This window comes from Otolemur garnettii, unplaced genomic scaffold, assembly GCF_000181295.1.
Source record: "Otolemur garnettii isolate 467f Iridium unplaced genomic scaffold, OtoGar3 scaffold00013, whole genome shotgun sequence".
In the NCBI taxonomy this organism is placed as follows: Eukaryota; Metazoa; Chordata; class Mammalia; order Primates; family Galagidae; genus Otolemur; species Otolemur garnettii.
Genome location: NW_003852408.1, coordinates 23,962,576 through 23,984,881, shown reverse-complemented (window position 1 = coordinate 23,984,881; position 22,306 = coordinate 23,962,576). Strand labels below are relative to the sequence as shown.

Genomic DNA, 22,306 nt, shown 5'->3' with positions numbered 1-22,306 from the left:
GGCGACAAATCATTGTTCTAGATTATCCTTACCACCACCTATGCATGAGGTGACAGCAACTCCAGGCTGCAGAGGGAACCTTCCCAGTAGCACACACAGAACATGACTTCTTCGTATCTCCCTCCCGCCACTGTGACCAAGAAGCAAAGATTTAATTGCTGGCTTCATCCTGACTTGACCAGCATGACTCACTCTTAATAATATATTTGTGGACATTCTTTCATATGAATTTTCAAATTTGAAAATTCTGTCCACTTAGCACAAAGCACCATTTCCAGTCCAGGTTTTTCCTCTTGTCTCAGAAGGAATCCAGAAGAAATATAGGAAATAATTCTTTCTCTTTCTGCATAGAAATCACTAACATTTTAACAAATGAATTTTCACTAAAAATGAGAATAAAGAGTTTTTTTTTTTAACATGGAAAGTGAAGTCTCCCCTTGTATCAAAAGGGGAACCCCATCCATCAACGCAGATGGATAAAACTATGATCATCATGGTTGAACGATTGAAAAAAATATATAACACAAAGGCCAGAAAACAGAGTGGGAAAGAAAAGTCTATAATGGCTTGGCTGCTAAGGACAATTTCACGCTCATGCCAACACTAAGTGCTCTTCCCAATAAATAACCCATATATCCATTATCACAAGCTTCCTCTTGCTAAGATCCTGCTACTTCACATCATTCCTTTTATCCCTTCCTTGCTCCATCTTCCTCCACCTCCACCCTGCTTCTCCCATCCAGGCACTGTGTGCTCCTAACGTTACTGCCAATGTCGGAACTGGATAGGAGAACCAGGCTGGAGGTGGAGGAAGATGGAGCAAGGAAGGGATTCTCCTATCCAGACCTTTCTTTCTCACTCTGTTTTCGGTTTCTCTGTTTCTCTTTACTTCGTTGAGAAACCAGTATTTGTGCCCTGTGTACCAACTGGAACATCTGCTACTTAAAAAAAATAAATTGGAATCACCTCTTTACCTAGCATCCTCTGGGGCACAAAGTTTGGAAGATTCAGCATCCTCAAAAAACAGCCGCAGAAGGGGGGCTGGGGCGGGGAAAGCATTATCTTCTTTAGCTTAGTAAATTCGATCTATGTAAACAGCAAAGGAATACCACTTTAAAAATTCCTCAGTACAAGCAAATCCATGTTATCAACAACAGATTGTCTTCCTCTGTCCTCGGAAGATGGAGACCCACACATTTTATTTCATTTTTGCAGTGTCTCCTTTGCAACGCATTATCATATAAAAGAGATATAGCATATATCTTTAACTCTAGAGAACAAAATGCCTATATTTCCCCTCTTTCTCTCAGATGGTTTTCTTATCTCTTTTTTCTCTTCTGTCCCCAAACACCTCCCCAATGGAGAGATAAAAAATACTTCCACTGAGTTACAGAGAGTACTGTGTTGAAACAGCTTGCCTGAATCCAACCACAGCCCATTTTTCAAAACCTTCTTTTCCACATTTGGTCAGCAGCTCAGCCCATTCCATTCCTTGTATCAGCAGCCTCTTGCCAATGCAAATTCCCATCACCATATACCTCTGCCCTCGAGGCCAGTCCATTTCCTTTATATGTTTGCACTTAATTTGATTCCATTCTTCATGCCTTTTCCATTATTCTTAGTTCATCCACACCACATAAATTATCACCTTTGTTGTCAGTTCCCCATGTGTCCTATTCACACCAATTCCAAATAAATACCTCTGATTCTCATCCATTTAATCCAAATTAATTCACATTCCCTCTCCCCAACCTCCATCCCTATCTTTACCTCCCTGTTACCCATTTCTCTTTCTTACGACACCTACTTTTCCTTCCAACTTTGTCTCTGAGGAAGATCATATAGACAAACACTTTGGGAAGATGCAAGTTCACTGCTTCCTGTTGTCTGTGGGGAGCTGCGTGCTCCCTACGTTACTGCCAATGTCAGTGGACGATGCCTGCATGTCCAGTTTTGCCCTCCACAACCCGTGTCTATAAGCATCACCACCCCCGGCCCCATTGATCAAACATTGGGAGTGAGGGCAGGAAAGCTTCTTGCTTTTTCTTTTTTTTTTTTTCTTTTTTTTGGTATTTTATGCTGGCTAACTGTCTTGTTTCTCATTTGCATAAGCTGTCTTTTGGCTCCATCATTGTTGATCAATATCAACAAGAACAGTCAAACTATATTCAACCCTGCTGCTATCTGTAATGAGTTTTACTAGCTACCAAGGAGTTTACATGCATTTGTTCATTTAATCTTCAAAGCAATCAAAGCAATCTAGGAGGCTGACACAACCATCCCTGTTTTAAAGATGAGGAAATGAAGGCTCAACGCCTCAAATAACTTATCCAGGTCATAAACCTAGGAAGTGGTAGAGCTAGGACACAAACCCAAGTCCACCTGACCACAAAGCCCCGCTCCTAACGACCATGGACTTCTGCTTTTCTAATAATGCAGGTGCCTTCTCTGTGTAAATTCCCCATGGGCACCAGTCTTTCCACCTCAGTCCAGCATAAGGCAAGGGGTTGCAGGTGCCGGGTAACATAATGAGCGCCACCTTCGTAGTCACTCTGAGTAGACAATGCTAAAAAAACAAAGCGCCAAATAATGCATCAAGCATAACAGTTAGCCTTCTGATGTCTGTTTGCAAAAGGGGAGGTCTGGACTCCCCCAAAAGAATCTCTGGTTTCTAGGACCTCCAACCTCCACACTAGGCAGGATCCAGCCTGCCAATGATTCAGAAAGGTATCCAGAACCATGAATTCCACAGCCCCAACCCAGTTCAACATTCTTGTCTCATCCTGCTCCCTCCGGTTTCCCAGTGGGGGTGGGGCAGGGATGAGTCATGCCCTGAAGACAAGGAGCACTGCAACTTCTTGCCCTTACTTCACTCACTGACTTTAGAAAGAGGAGAATACAAACAAAACTAATTCCACAACCATATACAGCATCAGAGAAGAAAAAACTGACCATAGCAGGAGGCATTAGCCTTGGGGTACGTAGAGTAGAGAACCTGGACCCAAATTCTGATGGGGAAACAAGAGTGAGTTTTTATCCCTGAACCACCAGGCTTCAGATGTGTTAGAAGACCATCCCATGAAGTAAGCTAAAGCCACATGAAAAATTAAGTTCAGAATTAGAGGAATATATGCCTGACATTCTGTGTGCAAGGAAGTAGTCGGTTTCATCTTCCCATGGAAACAACTTCGAGATTCAAAATGGTGATTTCTTGTAGTCACACATTATGCCTTCATACTTCAGAAAAGTTCTTCTGTACAGACAGCTGATGGAGCTCCAGAACATTAGAGGTAAAAGGGACCTTAAAAGCCAGACTGCTTGACAGACATGGAAAATGAGGTCCGGCAAGAAAGGAATAGGCTCAAGGTCAGGGCTAAGTATAGAACCCAAACCCAGGTTGTTCTGATTTTCCAGCCAATGATCTTTCCACTGTACACTTCTCTGGTGGCTCTCAAGTTATACCTTTGGGGTTCTCCCTGCTCAGCTTTTCGTGTGCAAGCAGTATATAAAACCATACAGGTAACAAACTACTAGAGACTCATTTAAAAACCACCAATCACCATAATTGCTACTAGCATCCTAGTAGACCAAGAAGAGACAACACCCCTAAGCTCCAATCTCAAAGCAGAGAACAAAGACCAGTTCCAAGAAAAATGTTGACCTTACTCTTTTCTTTCTGAACCCTACACTTCCAAAGTATCCCATTGCTCAAAAGGTGAATACGATTCTTTGGCGTCACCACGAAAGTCCTGAGTAAAATACACAGTCCCCATGCCTCCCCCACCCTTGCCACACACATAGCAATGTAATCACTTTAGCAACTTCTCAGTAACAAGCTCATTAAAAAGCAATTCCACCATCTCTCCATAAAGCACGCGCCAGAGAACAATGCAAAAGAAAGGATGCCAATTAATTATAGAATGATCACATCTAATGAACTCTGAAACCCTCCTGCTGTTGGTGACTTTGATGAAAAATCAGGGATGCTGGGAGAAGAGTGAACAGGGGCACCCTAGCTACCTTGTTTAACTGTGAGTGCTTTCACATGGACCTCCTCAGATCCCAGTGTTGATCAGAACTGCAGAGCCACACTCACAAAACAAGGCATCAGCAAAGCCACAAGTGTCTGCGTCACAGACAGCTCAGAGTCCCACTGCCAGAGCCCCTTCAGTCATCCTCAGAACTGCTGGAGTCTACGCAGCAGTTGGCATCACCTCTGAAAGCAGCTCACAGCCAGCAAGGGACAAGCCCATGTCCTGTGCTTGGGACATCGTGAGTCCTTCTGCTCCCCCACCCACCCCGGACCCTCCTGCCTCGCTATGACTTCTTGATCAGCACAGATGCTGCTCTTGAGGACACGAGAAGCCCTTCCCACCACGGGGCTCCCGGAGGGAAAGGAGAAGAAACCACGTGCGGCCGACTTGTACCACTACCTGTGTGAGTCCTCTGGTGGGCCTTTAAGTGGGAGCTTTTTGTATAAACTTTCCGGCACCCGTTAAACTGACAGCGGTGAACCCTCTTCTTGTTTTCAGGGCATGCTTCTGCCCCTAGCCCTCCTTGGTCACTGTCGCTCTGTCCAGTCTTAACAGTCCCAGCTGCTGCCACGGCCGCCGCTGCTGTTGCGACCCCTCCCACCTTCACAGAGCTGAGTGTGGCCTTCTTGGCCACCAGTTTCAACGTCACCGTGCCATCCACGGCAGAGAGAGTCTGTGAGGTTTTGACCAGATGGCGGCTGAGCTCAGGGGATGATGGGGGCGTTAATGAGGTCACTGCGTTGAGCTGGGCCTGGTTGACGGCTGTGTAGCTGTCCAGAGAAGAGCTGGTTGGCTGGAGGCTGAGGCAGGTCTCAGAGAGCAACTTGTCCCGAGAGAGCAGAATGTCCACTGCTGAGCTCTTCTCACAGATGGTCGCTTCCACGGGGAGCAGCAGGGGGTCCAAGCGCCGGAAGCTCTCCTCAATGCACGGGGGAGGAGACGCATGCAGGAAGCAGTCCAAGTCCTCGCCAAAGGTCTCCGAGATCCTCCTGGGCTCCGTCTGTAGGTAGCGTTCCAATTCAAGGCATGTCTGCAGAGAGGAAGAGGGAGGGAGAGAAACAGCCATCAGAGGCAAAGAACAGCATGAGGCCACATGTTGATAGGCAGAGGGGAAGGTCCAGAGAGAACGCTTTCAAGGCTGGTGCCTGCAATGCTTGGTGGAAAGATCTGACCTTGCTATTACCCTCTGAATGCCCCTGGGTGAGGGTTTGTAAAGGTCACATCACATGATTTCATCTACCCTAGCTGAAGGAGAACCAGAGCCCCAGAAGAACTACCTCATGTCTTCAAGAGCCCAGAAAATATCCAATGACAAAAGAATGTTCTTCCGCCCCTCAGTGTAGTTCAGCAGCTAAGATGCTCCCGGCATCTCTAGGGAGCTTTCCTGCTACCATGTGAACAAGCAGCAAATAGAAATAGACAAAGTTTTCATACTAAGACAAGATTTCCCAGAGTCTACCTTCATTTTTCAGTAGAGGAGAAATAGAGGAGAAGAATCAAAAAGTTTAGTTTTCACAAATCTTCATCTGTGGTACTTATTCTTTGTAAGATGGTAGAAGTGATTTAATGGCAAAAGAGATACTTGAGAAGTTCATATTCTGAAAGTCTCCTCACCTGGAAATTCTACCAACACTATTCCAGAATCCTGAATAAAGCTACCTTCCTAACTTCCACCACCAGCTCAATTTGCCCTATCTTCTGCATTCAACAAAGAACCACTGATGGCAAATACCAAATGTGACTAGCTCCAAATTTGCGTCTATGTTTTCGACCAGTGCTCTGACTCAAGGCTTTTATTTTGTTAAGAATACATTTTAATGATATACCTAGTCATGTTGTATCTGTCAAGGATTTTATTTTGGTGACATATCAAAAGATTGGTTTTTAATCAGACTTCTGATAAAACTCTGCATTACTGAATCAGCTTTTGGCCTCACTGTTGATATTCTATGGTATAAACTAATGAATGGTCCCAATCTTCACTCAACATGCAAGTTATAATGTTCCTTCAACTACTGTGCTCACAGCACAGTACAGGCTTTGTATGTCCCAGAAGGAGAAGACATAGCAATAGATCCATGTAATGTAGGTACAGAAGAAACAATCACAAGCTAAAAACGACATGAATTTGCAAAGCAATATGATACCACATAAATACCATAATGCAAAGTGGGTTCATATGTTCTTAAGGGCTGAGTAGACAAAGATTATTGGGAAAGTAAGTTTTTATTTTGCTTTACTTACTGATTAAATAATAACTCTGAGTCAGTAGTGGCCCACCAATTTATATTAGAAACCAATACAACCACTTTCTTGGGTCTAATAATATGCAGTATTCTTACTTGCTCCTTTTCTGAATTCCAAATCTCAAAAATTCCCCCTTCCTTTTTCCACCTCATTGCTACAATTTACTTCCTTCCAATACTTAAACCCTCATTCTTAGCTCCAGGAGTCAATTCTCTTCCAGATTTTAAGATTCTGTTCCTGAAGCCTCCCTTAAATATCCCCTTACGTTCTTTCTTACATGAGCCATTACCCACCCAGCACAGTGCCTGGCACCCAAGAGGTATGTAATGTCTGTCAATGATGAAACCCACATTATATTATCAGTTTGCTCATTCTACCTCTTTCACTCTTTGAAAGCCATCTTCTGACATCCTACCTTGGACCATGTTGAGATATGACCACTGATAAATGTCTTCTGAAACACAACTGTAAATGCTTCTTGAGCTTTACTCAAAGAGCAGAACCAGATATTTAAGACACACATATGTTCCAGGTAAAGTCAGCTGAATCATGGGTTATAGATGTCCCTGAGGTAGTTCCCTACCTTCCACATGATGACTATTTCATACACTCAGTCACCATGATGGATGGCTAGAGCTTTTGCATGCCCTGTTCCTCTATGTACCTTCTAGCTCAAATATTTGAAAGTCTAAGAAGTTGTTATTTTAGAAGGTGCATTCTTTTTCATATTCAGAATCCTGAGGAACTGAGATATTCTAAATACATTTGCCCACTCTTCTGGGAAGATTAAAAAATAACCTACCCAGTATGGCCTGGTTTGAATTCCAGGAGCTCATGAGTCATACTTATGATCTAAAGATGGAGATCCCTCTGATCATTAAACCCAATGTGGTAAAATCCAGACCACTCTGGGGAGGCTATAACTCACAATCTTGATACTGGACCTTCTTATTCCATTTGAGAATCAGACAAGCACGTGTACCCATCAGGATGTGTTGAACAGCCCTGTGAAATCATAATGGAAACATTTTTGTCTTGAGAAACCCACTTCTTATTTGCTAGAGATGAAACTTAGGTAGAGGTAGAAGTCGACTGAAAACAAGGGTTTAAAGATTTTCTCATCAAGAGTGTAAAGATTAAAATGCTAAAGATTAGGGAGAGTTTAACATTAGATTATTTCCAAGCTAATGAAAACATTTATCTCCAATCTTATTTGCGAAAGATTATGAGAACTCATTTAAGAAATGCCCCTGATGTTTAATTAGAATTTGAGATATCAGTATTTCTGCATATTATTTCATAACACACACACAGGTATATAGAAATAAATGTGTGTGTCCATGTGTGACTACACATACGTATATTTCCTAACTCCATCCCCTGAAAGAGCCTACGAGCAAAGATACCCCAGTAGTAAGGAACACACTTAGTTGGTTTCTAACTATCACATTCAATAAAGGGAACCAGGGGTCCTTGGCGAAACAATTCTTTGATGGGATGGGGCAAAGAAAATAAAAGGTAATCCTAGAATATCTGGTGGTATGAAAAGGGAAAGAAGTGCTCAGGAGGTGATGAAGTAGGTCAAAGGACTCAGGAGCCAACTTTAAAGAGCTCACCATGGCTAAATCTACGAATCCATATGGATTTAAATAAATGATTAATAAACAAACAACTGGGTGGGAAGGTTCAGGTCCTCCAGATAGCAAAATTTCAATTATTAAACATAAAAGGAATGATGGAAATAGAAAATCACCATTAGGCAAACAACAAAGCAATAAAGATCACAAGGCAGAATCACCAGTGGATGCCAATAGCAGTGGGGAGAAACAGATACCTGCCTAGTTGCAAAGTATCCCCTCCCCACAAGATATCTGTTAATTACAGAGACAAAAAGAATAACTTTATCGTGGGGAAGCCTGGAAGACACCACTTTAACCATATGATCAAAGTTAGCCGTGATAGTAACAAATCACATGGAGAACAGCCCCGATATGAGATGCTGACAAGACTACAATGTAACTCTGTGATATTTCTGCCCAAATTGGACAACCTCAATCTACTTGTGGGACAACATCAGACACGTCCAAATTGAGGCCTATTCTATGAAAGAACGGGCCAGTTATTCTTTAGGAGTGTCAAGGTCATGAGGAACGAAGGATGAATGAGAAGTGTTACAGATTGGAGAAGACGAAGAAGAGATGACAACTAAATCCTGGTCTAGATACTGGACCAGTAAAAAGATATTTATTGGTGGGAAAAATAACATAAATCAAATGGAGTGTATAGATTAGCTAATGGTATTGTATCAGTGAGAATTTCCTCATTTTGCTAACTGGATTCTGATTAGGTAATATCAGGGGAAGCTGGGAAGAGCACATATAGTAACTCTGCATACTATTCTTGCAACTTCTCTGTAGGTCTAAAATAATTTCAGAAAGAAAGATAGACCCATCAGCAAACTAAAAGTGTCTCTAGATTGTAAGTCTGGATATAGAGTTCAAATGTTTGCCCACTAGAGCCAAAGATTTGGTTTCAATGTCACTCTAGCCAGAAAACTCCAAATCTGAGTCAGATGTCAGCTGAATGACAAATTATGTCTGTCTAGTAGAGGAACCTTGGAGGCATGAGGCTTCCCTCAGCCTGACTTGAAAATACAACATGAGGTTTAAGCCTTTGAGTCAACCTCCAAACTTTAAAAAATTCATTGCAGTCACCAACAGTAAAGAAGCAGTCCCAAATACAAAGCGATTTTCTTCTATATTTATAAGTCACAAATGAGGTTTGTGACGACTCTCCAATATCTCCACTTTGAAATGCATGGTGGCTTCTTTTCCTAGTTCCCTAATAAATATCACTCAAAATTGGTTTGAGTGATCACCCTGAAACCTTTTTTAATATACTCTCTTCATGCTTCCCATAGCCTCCTTACTTGTTAAAACATGCATATTAAAAGTAATAATCTAAGACCTAGTTAAAAAATAAAGAAGACTTCAAACCTATGACTGCCACGCATATTAATTCTATGATAATTTTTACTATAAGGAGATAATTCTTCCCCTCTATTTGTTTATTTATTCAATCATTTATTTATATCATATGGATGTAATGATATTTTAGTCTAATGGATGACAATCCATTATCATCATTCACTTTTTTTACTCAATGTTCCAAAGGCAGAAGTTGAAAGAAAACAGGATAATTCAAGTTTTGCAACACATTTTAAGTTTACCAAATCTCCCTGCTGCTGACAAGAGGCAGTTATTTTCACAGGCTGGAGAAAAATGTAAGACATATGGTCATAGACAGGCATGATGTCAAAGTTACCAAAAGGCTTTCATTCAACCTGTCCTTATCTCATCATAAATTACAAGAAACTTGCCAATTGAGATTATAAGCACCTCCTGTCTCTTTGACCATCTCCTCTATACTTTCCTAAAGGGCTTCCTTCACTTAGTTTTCTTCTCTTTACCTCATGTGAGACACAATCTTTCATCTTTCTCCTCACTCATCATTCTTCCGTTTAAAGTTCAACATGAAGTCTATCCCCTTCAGGAAGCCCAGTTCCCCACTCCCCCCAAAAAATGGAGTAAAGAAAATATGCTGACTGCCTAGTGTGGAAAGACACCTCTTTTCAACACTGCACAATTAAAATGTATCTCCAAAATGTATCCAAGAGTCCATAGATTGGTGGGATATTTAGTTTATTAAGATTATGATCTTAAAAGCAATGATCTAGTCTATAAATCACATGGGTTCACAAATAGCAAAGTTAATCATTCAGAGTCAAACTTCAACCTCTGTTACTGAAAATGGCAGAGATAGCTAAATGTGGAAGATGATGGAGAATATGAGCTAGAACTTTCTGGAAAAAAATGAGCAAGAATCACCTCACAACCCCATTAAATGCCACCATTGTAACTACAACCATATTTAGCTGGGGAAGACTCTAGTCCAGGCTCATTAAAGCCATCCCTTTTCAAGTGAAGTGCTACTTTTTATTTCCGTGTCCTTGAATTTAAACTTAAGACAAAGCCATTATTTTTGCCACCACTTAATAACTGTGCCACTATGAGTAATTATTAAGAGTGTTTGGATCCATGCTTATAATCAAGTTGGTAAGTAAAAAAAAAAAAGAGTAAGAAATTACATTTTGTTAATGATTTTATTTTCTGGCATAAAACCCAGTCAATGAAATAAAAGGTCACCTACTACCACTAATGTTTCTAGTCACTCAACAGTCATCTGTGATCCTTTAGCTAGATTCCCATAATCATTCCACCTACCTCACCTCAAAAGTCCAAGAGTTAAAAGTACAAAGAGGTAAAACAAATTGGGGAAAAGAATATAGATGCCAAAATATGGGAACATGCAGCCTTCAACTTCATGGAAACTTGTAAAGTCATGCTTCCTCTGAGATCAGACCTGCATGTGGTGATGATGTGATGATGATGAAGATGAAGATGAAGAAGATGATGATGATGCTTCTGTATGGGAAGAGGGAAACTCTGGTTCCCAGAAAGAAGATTTCCCCTGGGTAATTGCACACACAGGTGAACTGTGCTTGGCTGCCCACGGGAGCCCCTTCCTGACAATTATTCAGTGTAGCTTTGTCACGTGCTGTTACCCATGATGCCACAGTTCCCGGAGAGTATGAAGTGCAGAAAGAAGGAAACGAACCTCCTGCCCTTCTCCAGGGAGGGTCCCAAAACTCAGTTACTTTTTTGTACTTTGAAATCTTTATATACATCCAAGAATGAAAACTCAGAGTATCACAAAACAAGCAACTAACAAGAGAGGAATGTGGGCGCTCTTTTTTTCAAGACATCTTCTAAAATACTAACTCTTTTCTAACTTATTAGATGTACTTATTCTTCACACTTTCTTAGCACACAAAATGTCTGATTTCTCTGACTCCAAAAATCAACTTGAAAAAAGTGTAAGATTACAAAGATTGATATTGATGGGAACTTTGTGACTTTCCTCCTTCAGAGAACGCTGTGATGTAACGATTCTGACACACTTCTAGTCTTTTAAAATTAAGTCAGAGTTGAAAGACAGGAACAGATATAGGAAGCATGACCAGAGAGATCTGGCAGCATTTTCCTCAGGAGATGGAGAAGGAAAAAGAAACATCATGATTAAGAAACTCGGAAAGCACACGAGAAGCCCTCAGATGCCCAGCCCTCGAACTTGCTGCACACATTCCTGGGTTTCAACATTTTAAAGCAGGTTTGAGAAAAAGGATGGTGAAATTGATCCCACCTCAGGGCAGAAAGGCTGCAAGAACCAACCTTGAAAGATCTAGAAAGAGATTCCTAAGAAGATTTTATGCAAATATTCAATTTTTCTTGACTTTCATTATCAGAAACTATTAGGGTGAGAGAGTTAAGGGAGAATGAATTTTGTCTAGAAAACGTGGGTAACAAGTAAACAGTATCAATGAAAACCTCTTACTGCATTTTTTAGCGATTAGGTTAAAGAAGAAAAAACCCACATCAATAGCCCACCCCAGAGGAACAACAGCATTACACATTACTGTCAGAATTGCTGAACTCCACAAAATAACCGCGGCACTACAACCACCGTAAGATTGCATTCCTTTCCACTGTTTCTCACATCAATTGGTTGCTGGAGCTGAAACCAAATTAAACATTTCCCTCCAGTAATTTGTACATTGTGAGAGCCAATGCTGTGAAGATTAATTTAATTCTAAGGAAACATAAAATTTGTGGAATCTCTCTCAAAATCTCTTCAATGTTCCTCCTCTTCAAACGGGTTTCAACATACAAAGAAAATATTTGTTTGTATATTTTTCCTTGGGGAGGTGGGGGGGACTTGGAGAGGAAGGAGATGAGATTAAAGGCCTGGGGAGAGGGTGATGTCTTTGAAATTACTTTCCCCAGGCACGTGAGGCAAAGCAGCCTCAAATACCCCTTTCATCTTCCAAAAGATTCCTTAGTTGCAGGGCATAAAAGAAATTCCCCAAACAACTCAAACCCAAATTAAATGTCAAAGCAAGCTTTAAAGTCACATAACCTGGGCAGGGCTGGGAGGTGGTGGCCCAGGCCTTAAACTCCATGAAGGAAGGCATTGGGGTTCCCGGCACCTCCAACAACTTGGGAATCCATTTTCTTCCTTCATAATACCTCAAAATTAACAGTATCCACTAGGGACAAGATTGGCCTTCTTAACTTGGTTCAGTGTTGTTTTTCCAGATGTTACTTTCTGGAACATAACAGCTAGAACTCTATGGGTCCGTCCTGTCTGGATAATTGTAGCTGGCCCTTAAGAAGAGTGGCTCACTATTACTTCGCCGCTGGACTGTAACTCAATTCCCACTGCTGAGTGGTCAACAGACACCCTTGCCTCGGCACAGCTGGATCCCATAAGATGCTCTGGGCTGCAATCTCCTTATTTCCCAGCCAAGCCTCCATTTAGTTTAAAACAATGGTTCTCAGCCTTCCTAATGCCTTAATGTATTTTCATTGTTAAAAAGGGGTGGCGACCCTGGGGTTGAGAATCACTGGAAGACAAAGTAGTGGAAAACCCATTTGTTACTTTGTAGCTTGAAGGCACATTTTCTTAGAGGTCCTTGTTTCAGTCATTATACTTGCATGGAAAAAATGAAATTCGTGCCTTAGGAATCAGTGAAAAATAATCCTACACAAACTACTGGGGAGGGCGAAGGGGCAGATCTGGACTGGCAGTGAGACTTAAGAATGAACAAATGCAGAAGAGACACTTCCGAGAGGAAAGCTCCTGATGGCCCATGACAAGGGCGAGGACTCTACCCAGTTCCTCACGAAAGCCCAAGGACTGGGGGAGGGGATGTCTTTTTGGAGGAGCAATGGTTTCCCAAGAACAACAATGGCTCTGCCGGTTTTTCAGCTCCGCCATTAATTTTCCATAAAGAGCAGTTTCCTTGAAGAGCGCTGGTGTCAGGCAGAGCCTGATGCTTCAGAAACCTGTAATTATTCTTGGCTCCCCACCCCCCACAGCTCTGCACCTGTGTCAGGTTCAAGGCACCAGCTGTCCACGTCCTGCCTCCTGCCTCCTTAGGGGAGGGGAGTGAGCCACCATTCAAAACCCAAACTCACATTACTGGCCTCTTCTTCCAAAATGCAAGAACAAAACAAAAATTTTAAACTTACCAATCTCATCCCTCCCCCCCAACGGGTCTTGCCAAAGGAAACAAATAAACATTAATTGGCTAGAGAGCCTTCATTCAACCCAAAATTACTGAAAAACACAGTAACACAGAAAGGTCTGACAAGGGGTTATTAATCCTGTTTACAGTCGGCTCTTGCATACCCCCCCAGCCGCTCTCGTGAACTCTGTGCGCACACTCACACACCCTCCTCCAACTCCCAGGGCCCCTTTGCACTCAGTGGCCAAGCTGGGAACATGCCGAACCAATTACATCACCGCCCCTTCCTCTCCCAAATCACTTGCACAGGCTGACTCAGGCTACTGGGATTTTTTTTTTTTTTTAAAGCAAACTCATTTCATTGACTCTCTCCTGGAATACTGTTCTATCCATTTCCATTGGGTTAATGAAATACACCCTTCCCCTACCCCCCTGCCCACATATGATTACTTCTCATACTCCAAAGCACAGCTGTACATTTGTACAAGATTTCTCTCTCTCTCTCCCACTCACAGCTTGAATTTCCCAAGAAAAACAGGTTCAAAGCCCACTGGAGCCTTCAGTGGCAGATGCAATTTAGTGGCTGGTAATCGCAGGAATGTTTTCAACTGAGGGCTTTTAAGAAATACCACCATGGAATGTTTTAGACAATGTAGGGGTGCTAAGGGGAATGTTTGTTCTACTCCTCAAACCTTGTAAGATGGCAGCCAAAACCATAATGAAACCAAGCCCGAAGGTGCATTTCCTGACATGGATGGCTGTCCTTCTACTTAGCCTGAGATACTTGGACTTGACTTCCCACAGCAGTTGGGGGTGGCCACATAGGTAGTGAAGGAGATAGATGGGCCCTGTGGACAGTGAGGTGGAACAATGGGGGAGTAAGGGCCTTGGCCCTGGAGCTGGACTGTCCAAATCAGGTTGCACTATTTACTAGCTCAAACATGCTGGGGGAAGTTACTTAACCCCTCTGTGCCTTAGTTTCCTCATCTGTAAGACTAGGTAACAGTAGTACCAAACACTCAGGAGCGCTGTGCGAGTTCAATCAATTGGCCCATGGCAAGTACTTAGAATAGGGCCTGGCCCCCCACGATGTATGCTGTAGCTATCACAGAACTCTTTTCACTATATACTCTTGTAGATAATAAAGAAATGTAGCAAGGATGTGAAAATGGAAAATCAAAAATACAAAATAAGTATCAAAGTAAATCTTTGAATATAAAAGCCTCAGGAAGCAGGGGACACTGAGTCGAGAGGGTCAGCACTAACTACCTGAGTAGTTAACCTCACTGGACTCCTAAGGGAGCTACTGGTCTGAATCGCGTGAAGCTACGAAATAGAAACAGAAGGGTGACGACGGAACAGTGAGAATGGCTCACTCGGAACAGGTCAGTTCCTCTGAACCATGGTTCTGCCACTGATTGGGTGGTAAAAGAAGAGAGTTTGGAGAACCGAGAAGAAGGTAGCCCCCGGAAGGTCATGGCTGCCATCACAAGGCCAAAGACACAATGAGCCAAATTTACAGGATGCTACAAAACTGTAATTTTGTGCTTCACTGTGGATGCCATCCGGAATGTCAGGTTCGCTAGAACGTGGGCTCCTCACACCAGGCCCCATGCCTGACTCAGGATGTGGTGAAGTAAGTGAATGAATGAATGAATGAACAAAGCAACTCTCAAATGAACACTCCAATTGAAAAGCCAGCCGTGGTCACAATCCTGGATAGGCAGGGATTTGCAAGTATGATGAAAGTCAACAATTCCTCCTTCTTCAGCAAAAGAACAGGAGAAACAAGGCACACGCGTTCATTACCACCGTTACCAGAACACATCGATATTTAAAGATTTAACTCTAGGTTTCATGTATTTGTCTCTTCAATGTTTTTCATTTGAAAAATAAATAAATAAATGCCTTCCTGTCTGGGACAGGTCCAGATTTCTAACCTGAGGGGCAAATCTGTGCTCCTGGGGCACTGCGTGGGGAGTAAAAGCCATTTGCTTGCTCTGCAGAAGGCCCCTGCCCCCTCTCTTCTCTCTGTCACCTCCTCTTTGCTCCACTGGTCTCCAGAACCCACGAGGAAGAAAAGCAATAAAGACCAGCAGATAAAATGCTATCTTTGACCCTCATTTGTTACTGCTGAGAAGGGATTCCCAGGGCCTGGGAATCCGGGTTGGTGCCTCCTCCCTCACCACTGGCCCTCCCCCTCCCAGTAAACACCGGACCTGAGCAGAGAGTTCACTTCCTTTTCTGAAAAATGGAGGAACCACGCTTGCAAAGACCCCTTGTGGCTCAGATTTCTTGCTGCTAAACCTTCAGTGGCCTCCATTATCCCACTTCCTTACCAGGGAGAATCAGGCCCTAAGTGACATGGTCATATTTGTCTCCTCTTGTCCCCCTCTCCCCTTGGGCCACTATACTCCTCATACAAACACACCCCATCATACCTCTCAGAGCCCTGGCACCTGCATCTGCTTCTCAAAAGCCAGACTCCCCCAGTCACTGCAGCCCGGCATCCTTTGGATCTATTACCGGACACTCCACTGTCAACTACTTAGACAGTCTTTCTTGGACCTACCCAGAGAAACCGGCCCAAACATCCCACTCACTCTCCATCATACCACCTTGTTTCACTTGATTTTTAGGACCTACCAAGTCCTGGAATAATCTAAATTATGTATTCATTCATTCAATTATGTATTATGTTTGTCTTTTCCTATTAGAATGACAATTCCAAGATGTACCAATGAACCCCCAGCACCTAGCACAACACCCAGAAAAGCCATCCAAGACCTGTAAGTTGGAGGAATAAATTTATCAATGAAGCCAATCAATCCTGAAATGCCAGGGAACCCTTGAACGTTCCTCTCTGGCCAGGAAACCTACCCTAAAATCCCCACCTTCTTAGGTCAAAAGGCTCCATCATCATTTCTCCCCAGTTTAAGTTTTAGTGCTGAGAAGGCCCTCGCTGATTCACACTCATCAGAGAGGAGTGAAGTGGAGCCTCTTCTGGAGACAAAGAGGTCAGCTGTGGGTGTTCACACCTGCCATTCCAGACAGACGCAGAGAGGGAATTTCTTCTCAGCAGCCCATATTGCATCATGTGCTCTGTGATGAGCAAAACCCACCCCTCTCCTCACCTCCATGATAGGTGCTTATTAACTGCTGTCCCCAGGGAATAAATTCAAGACTGAGGCTCAACCCACTTTATGTCATTTATTCCCATTTCTGTTACCTAACAGGATCTCCCTGAGAAAGGTAACTGGCCTCTGGTCTCCAAAGCACTTGAGTGTCACAGCAATTTGCTTCCCAATATCAGCAGTCCCACCTCCATCGGTCCTTCCACAAAAGGTCCTTATATGGAAAGGTCCGCTGAGACCCAGCAGTCATCACAAACTCAAAGCATCAAGGATGCGTTCTGTCAACCTAAGCAGGCCATTTACACACACAGGTCCTTTGAAACTCCTATTTTGGCTCATTCTCGTGTCTTTCCCATAAATTCCTAAATACAGAAGCATTTCCTTCCCCTCATTCCCTTTAAGAATTTTACATAAAAAGATATTTCTACTGAGAGGTGCTATTTATTTCAGGATCATTATTTCACAGATGCAGAACCCTCAAACACTGAGCCTGGAAGTGAGCCAAAATCCAATTAAGAGGGTATGGTGTTTGAACTAGGCAAGAGCTGAGGGTGAAAATATTGAATATAAGCGGTACAGGGTTCCTGGGCTGCGTGCACGCGTGTGTGACACGCACACATGCATACATGCCACTGTTAATGAAATGCAGATGCTCTTTACTGTATCTTAGATGCCTTTCTCTAAACCTGTCATTGTCCCCAGAGTCACAAAACTGTTCCCTTTCTTATTCATTATGTTAGGCAATAGGAATCTTTCACATGCTGGCTGGGAAAAGATGAGGGGGAGAAGAAGAGACGGGCTCCCATCACATAAAGGAAAGTGAAATTGTGCTTAGCCTGTTTCTGAATCACGTTACACTACTGCAGATTTCAAATTAATAATTCAATCCAACTTGACAGGGAAGAATCAAGCGCTGAGACCCTGAAGTCTGGCTTGCAGTAGCTGGGCCCCTCACTTAACCTTAGGTGGCTTGACTGCTACCGGATGACATGCACTTTCAAGCGCAGCAGACTCATTGAAGAAGAGACACTAATTTGAATCATCACTGCCATCCCCTCTCCCCTTTGTTCCTGTCTGAACCAATTTCCATACAGTTTCAAAGAAATCATCAGCCCATGCAAAGGGGAAATCCCTACGGAACAAGAACTACATTACCAGCACAAGGGGGGAAATCTAATTTCCAATCCAGTTGCTTTGTTGTTTCAACCTCCAAGGAAGGTTGCTACATATGCACAACACAAATTAAGTTTTAAAACATCATCGTGATGTAAAATTAATAAAAACTCTCATGGGGAAAAGGTGGTTCTTGCTACAAATCTCCTCATACAATGAAGGTCGACTCTACCAGAGCTCGTGGGTGGTCTCCGTCTTTGAGGTCTCTATCTTCTCATCCAGTAAAATATTTAAGAATAGCATGTATCCATCGAAACCACTGCATCTGCTATGTACAGTTTATGGTGAATTAGTTCTTAGTCTAAGGCAGTATACACATTAAGAATTTTTCAACTACCTTGTTGACAAACCCCATGGAAATGTTCTAATGGTTCAAATTAAGTATTCCTTTTTGGCATGACAAGATATGCCAATGCGATTTCCTAGTGCCCCACTTACTGGAATAAAACTTATGGCAAGACACCAGTATGACTACATCATTAATTAACCTGAATCACATACCGGAACATTGCTGCTAATAAAACTCCCCTATAAAGAAAACATGTTTTCTCTACTGAGTATCCTGGAATGTGGGCCCCAGCAGAGCCGCTGCTTTAATTAAGGAGATATTTTGATGTTTGTATCTATGCCTGAGACTGCCATTTTTGACTTGATCTTCAACAACTTGAGTTCTTTCTTGCATGTGCTTTTTTGGAAAAAGAAAAAGAAAATGGCATCCTCACTATCAGTTTTTGCTAATGACCATGTGAGCAAAAGGATGACTTTGGGTAAGGTAGGGATGCTTTTTTTGCACTCTTCTTAAAAGCACACTCTGAGCTTTCAACCCACGATTTACTGAATTGCAGATCTATAGAAACCTTCCATTTTCTCTAGAAAACAGACTGACAGAAACAGGAATAGAGTCAAAACTGTAACACCCAGATAAAAATGGGACTTTTCAGTGCAGCGTCCATAGCACAGTGGCTGCAGAGCCAGACACATACACCGAGGGTGGCAGGTTCAAACCTAGCCCGGGCCAGCTAAACAACTGCAACAAAAATAAAGCTGAGTGTTGTGGTGGGCACCTGTAGTCCCAGCTACTTGGGAGGCTGAGGCAAGAGAATCACTTAAGCCCAAGAGTTTGAGGCTGCTGTGAGCTGTGAACCCTGACACTCTATCTGGGAGACATAGTAAGACTCTATCTCAAAAAAAAAAAAAAAAAAATGGGACTTTTCTAATCCATTCCATATGAAATAACATACATGTTTTTTTTTCTTTCACAGAAAATTATTTTGTGAAAAGCATCAGGAAATGCTTATCATGTAACCTCATAACCTCAGAGAGCCTGTGAGATCATACAGGCAGCAAGAGTTAAAATCCCCATACTATTCACGGGCAACCTAAGTTTGTAAAGAAAATGGAGTTTTTCCTTGTTCTATGGTCATACGACTGGTAAGAACCAAAAGTTTCTTGGCTACTAACAATTAGGCTTTTTTTTTTTTTTTTTATTGAACCATAAACCTTCCACCAAAGATCTCAAAACATTGTGAAACTCCAACAAACCATCACCTGATAAAGATTTGGGACCTTCCCAACTTGGAAACGACACCATATCCCCAACCTCCTTTCATAAGCTTTCCAACCACATTTCTCTAAGTAATCTCTCCGGATGAGACTGGGGCCGAGTGGTCTCGGTTTTGACAATATCCTTTATTATAAGAGATTTCTGAGTTTTCTCTGGTCATCATAATTTTGGTCGGATTATTAAAAGTCAAGGAGATTTCAGCCATTTGAACTGTCAACATCAAGTGTGGCTACTGAGATGAAGAGAAATAAACTAGAATCATTTTTTTTTTAAAGATTTGAACTGGGGGGCAGCGCCTATGGCTCAAAAGAGTAGGGCGCCAGCCCCATATACTGGAGGTAGTGGGTTCAAGCCCGGCCCCAGCCAAAAACTGCAATAAATAAATACATAAATAAATAAATAAATAAAAAGATTTGAACTGGGAAAACTTACAAACACTGAAAACTGAAAACCTTGTTTGTTTATTTGATTTGTGTTAAATGCATTGAAACTCAAATTTTAAAACTTTTAAATTTTTTTAAAGGGAGGATTTGAATTTTCTAACCAACATTTTTTTAAAATTCTTAATTTTAATACACATAAAAATACAAATTTGACCAAATGAGATTCAACATTTTCTCTTCATAGTGTGCCCTTCAAAATAATGGCTCTGGGCTCATTTTCAACACCAGTATTATCAATCACCCTCCCTTTTGTTCAAAATTCAAACAGAAAAACACACCTAGAAAAAAGACTATAAGAAATAGAAGTAGCAAGAAGAGAAGTAAAAATAGGACAATGAAAAACAGATGTCCAGCAAGCATCTCATTCTGATAGAAAAATCCTGGTTGCCAATAGCTACCTCTTATCAGTAACATACTTCTAACCGAGAGGACCCATTAAACTTTGGGAAGCGGATCGGCTCAAGGGGAAAATTTATCCTTGGCTGTGTTCCCTACATAGAACCTAAACGTTAATTTGAAAGTGGTTTTGTCTATAATCATCTGGTAATAGCAGACTAAAAAGCAGGGTGGCCAGTGAGTGAAGACGATTACTGTGATTTAGAAATGTACGGTGGTGGAAAGCCATCTTTGTTAAAAATTAGGTAATTTAGCATCTCATCGGGAAGGGGTGCCTCATCAGTCTTAAATGCTAAAATCCTTCAACTTTGTGATTTTTTGTACGTAAATTAAATCTAAGGCAATGTGGGGTCATGGAGATAATAGGCACAGAAAGCAGGAGGACTCACACCAGCTCCTTCTATGTAATTAGCTCTGTGTCCTTCCTCAACCTCCTTTTTGGTCCAGAGGTATTATTAAGTGGACTAGCTACATAAAATTCTTTCCAGTGTTATAAAAAATTCTTTGTCTATGAACATAATAAATTTCTCACGATCAAATCTTGCTTGTCTACGGAAAGGCAGGTATGAGGAAGATGGAATTTACTATGCTGATCCTTCTGTTTATATGAGTGCCACTTTCATACTGGGCTACAGTTCCTACTGAGTCTCCTAGACCAGGTCCCATGAGACAAGGACACACGTGCTGGTGTAGATAGGTGTTATTTGTGACGGTGTCTTCCTCTAGAAGGTAAAACCCCTTATGATGAATCTACACTAGGATTCAAACTCAAGAACATAACATACATTAGTGAAACAATCAAGGCATGGACAGTAGAGAGGGGTGGGGACTGTGGTAAACTGCATAGTACAGCCATACACCTTCTAAAAGGAGGAAGTTGCCACATAGCTCCAGCTCATTGATATCAGGTGGAAAATGGAGGTCCAGGGTTGGGAAATGTTGTTAAGGGAAGTCAAAAATCCAGAGAGTTTATGTGAAATTTCCCAAATTTTTTAAATGATGGTAACTAGCATTAAAAAGTTAGAGGGTGTAAGATAAGTAAAGAGCACACGGCTGCCAATTTGAGACTTCTGTTCTAAATGAAAGGAGAAGCAAAAAGAAAAAAAAGAAGAGAGGCATATTTGGGCCTTCCTTTCCTCCTTGTGAGCCCCAATTACAGGTATGACATAGCTGTCTCTCAGGGTTGATACCAGCTGGGAAACCTGAAGCTTCACTTCCTGCCAAGTCTCCCTAAGAAACCCCTTCTTTGAGCAGAGATCCACCTGGAGGAAATGATGATGCGTGGCACTTCCACCAGATCTCTGCCGAGCAACTCTTACCCAGAGGAGTCCCTGCTCCCAAGAAGAATCTTGTCCCACAAGGGGTTTTACCTTCTAGAGGAAGACACCTTCACAAATAACATCTATATATGCCAGCACGTGTGTGCTTGTCTCTTGGTGCCCACAGAGATGGCACCATGAAAAGTCAAGCAAGAAGAGGCAAGAGGTGTGACCAACCCATAAGAGCCCTGGGTTCCGACACCAACTTTAAAACTTCTTTTGGGCTAAGCACCATGTCTGGCATAATCAGTAGCTGCTCAGTAAATACTTCTTCCACAGATTGTTTACAAATCTGGATTAGGGGCCACTACTACTTGCATGCTCTTCTCTGAAGTGACTGAGAGATTGGTACATTTGCCCAGTAGTATGACTGGGAAGAAATAGCTCTATGAGGTCAAACAAGTTATACTTGTGGAGCTGCGTAACCCTTTCAGGGACTGTTTTCTTGTACTTCTTTTAAATTAATTCAACGATTATTTACTAGCAATTCACTTTGTATTAGACAGTGTCCTAAAGACTTCAGCGGATCCCAAGGCTCAATACCTGCCTATGGGGGCATTCAGAGTATATAGGTACAGAGGGATAGAAATGCCATAAGCCACTAGTAACTGGGAAGGTGAAAGTGCTATGGCAAGACAGAGAAGGAAATCGGTGAAGGCTGCATGAAGAAGTCACATCTGAGTTAGACCTTGATAATGAATGAGCTTTTGCCAACCAGAGAAATGGAACATTCTTAAAAAAGAGTCCATGAGCAAAGGTATAGCAGGGGTTCTCAAACTTTTTAAACAGGGGGCCAGTTCACTGTCCTTCAGACTGTTGGAGGGCCGGACTGTGGGCCCGGGATGATTC

General features: G+C 42.2%; 1 protein-coding gene across 2 annotated transcripts in view; it reads right to left on the bottom strand.

The window, feature by feature from the left end:
* The window catches only part of KLF7 (Kruppel like factor 7), an 85,981-nt gene that overhangs the window by 39,768 nt on the left and 23,907 nt on the right, over positions 1-22,306 (bottom strand). Inside the window, exon 2 of one of the 2 annotated variants that reach the window (XM_003784998.3) lies at positions 4,434-5,064. In XM_003784998.3, coding sequence (XP_003785046.1) covers positions 4,434-5,064 — 631 coding nt within the window. The remainder of the gene's footprint in view (positions 1-4,433; positions 5,065-22,306) is intronic. The other variant, XM_003784999.3, reaches the window with a different exon arrangement.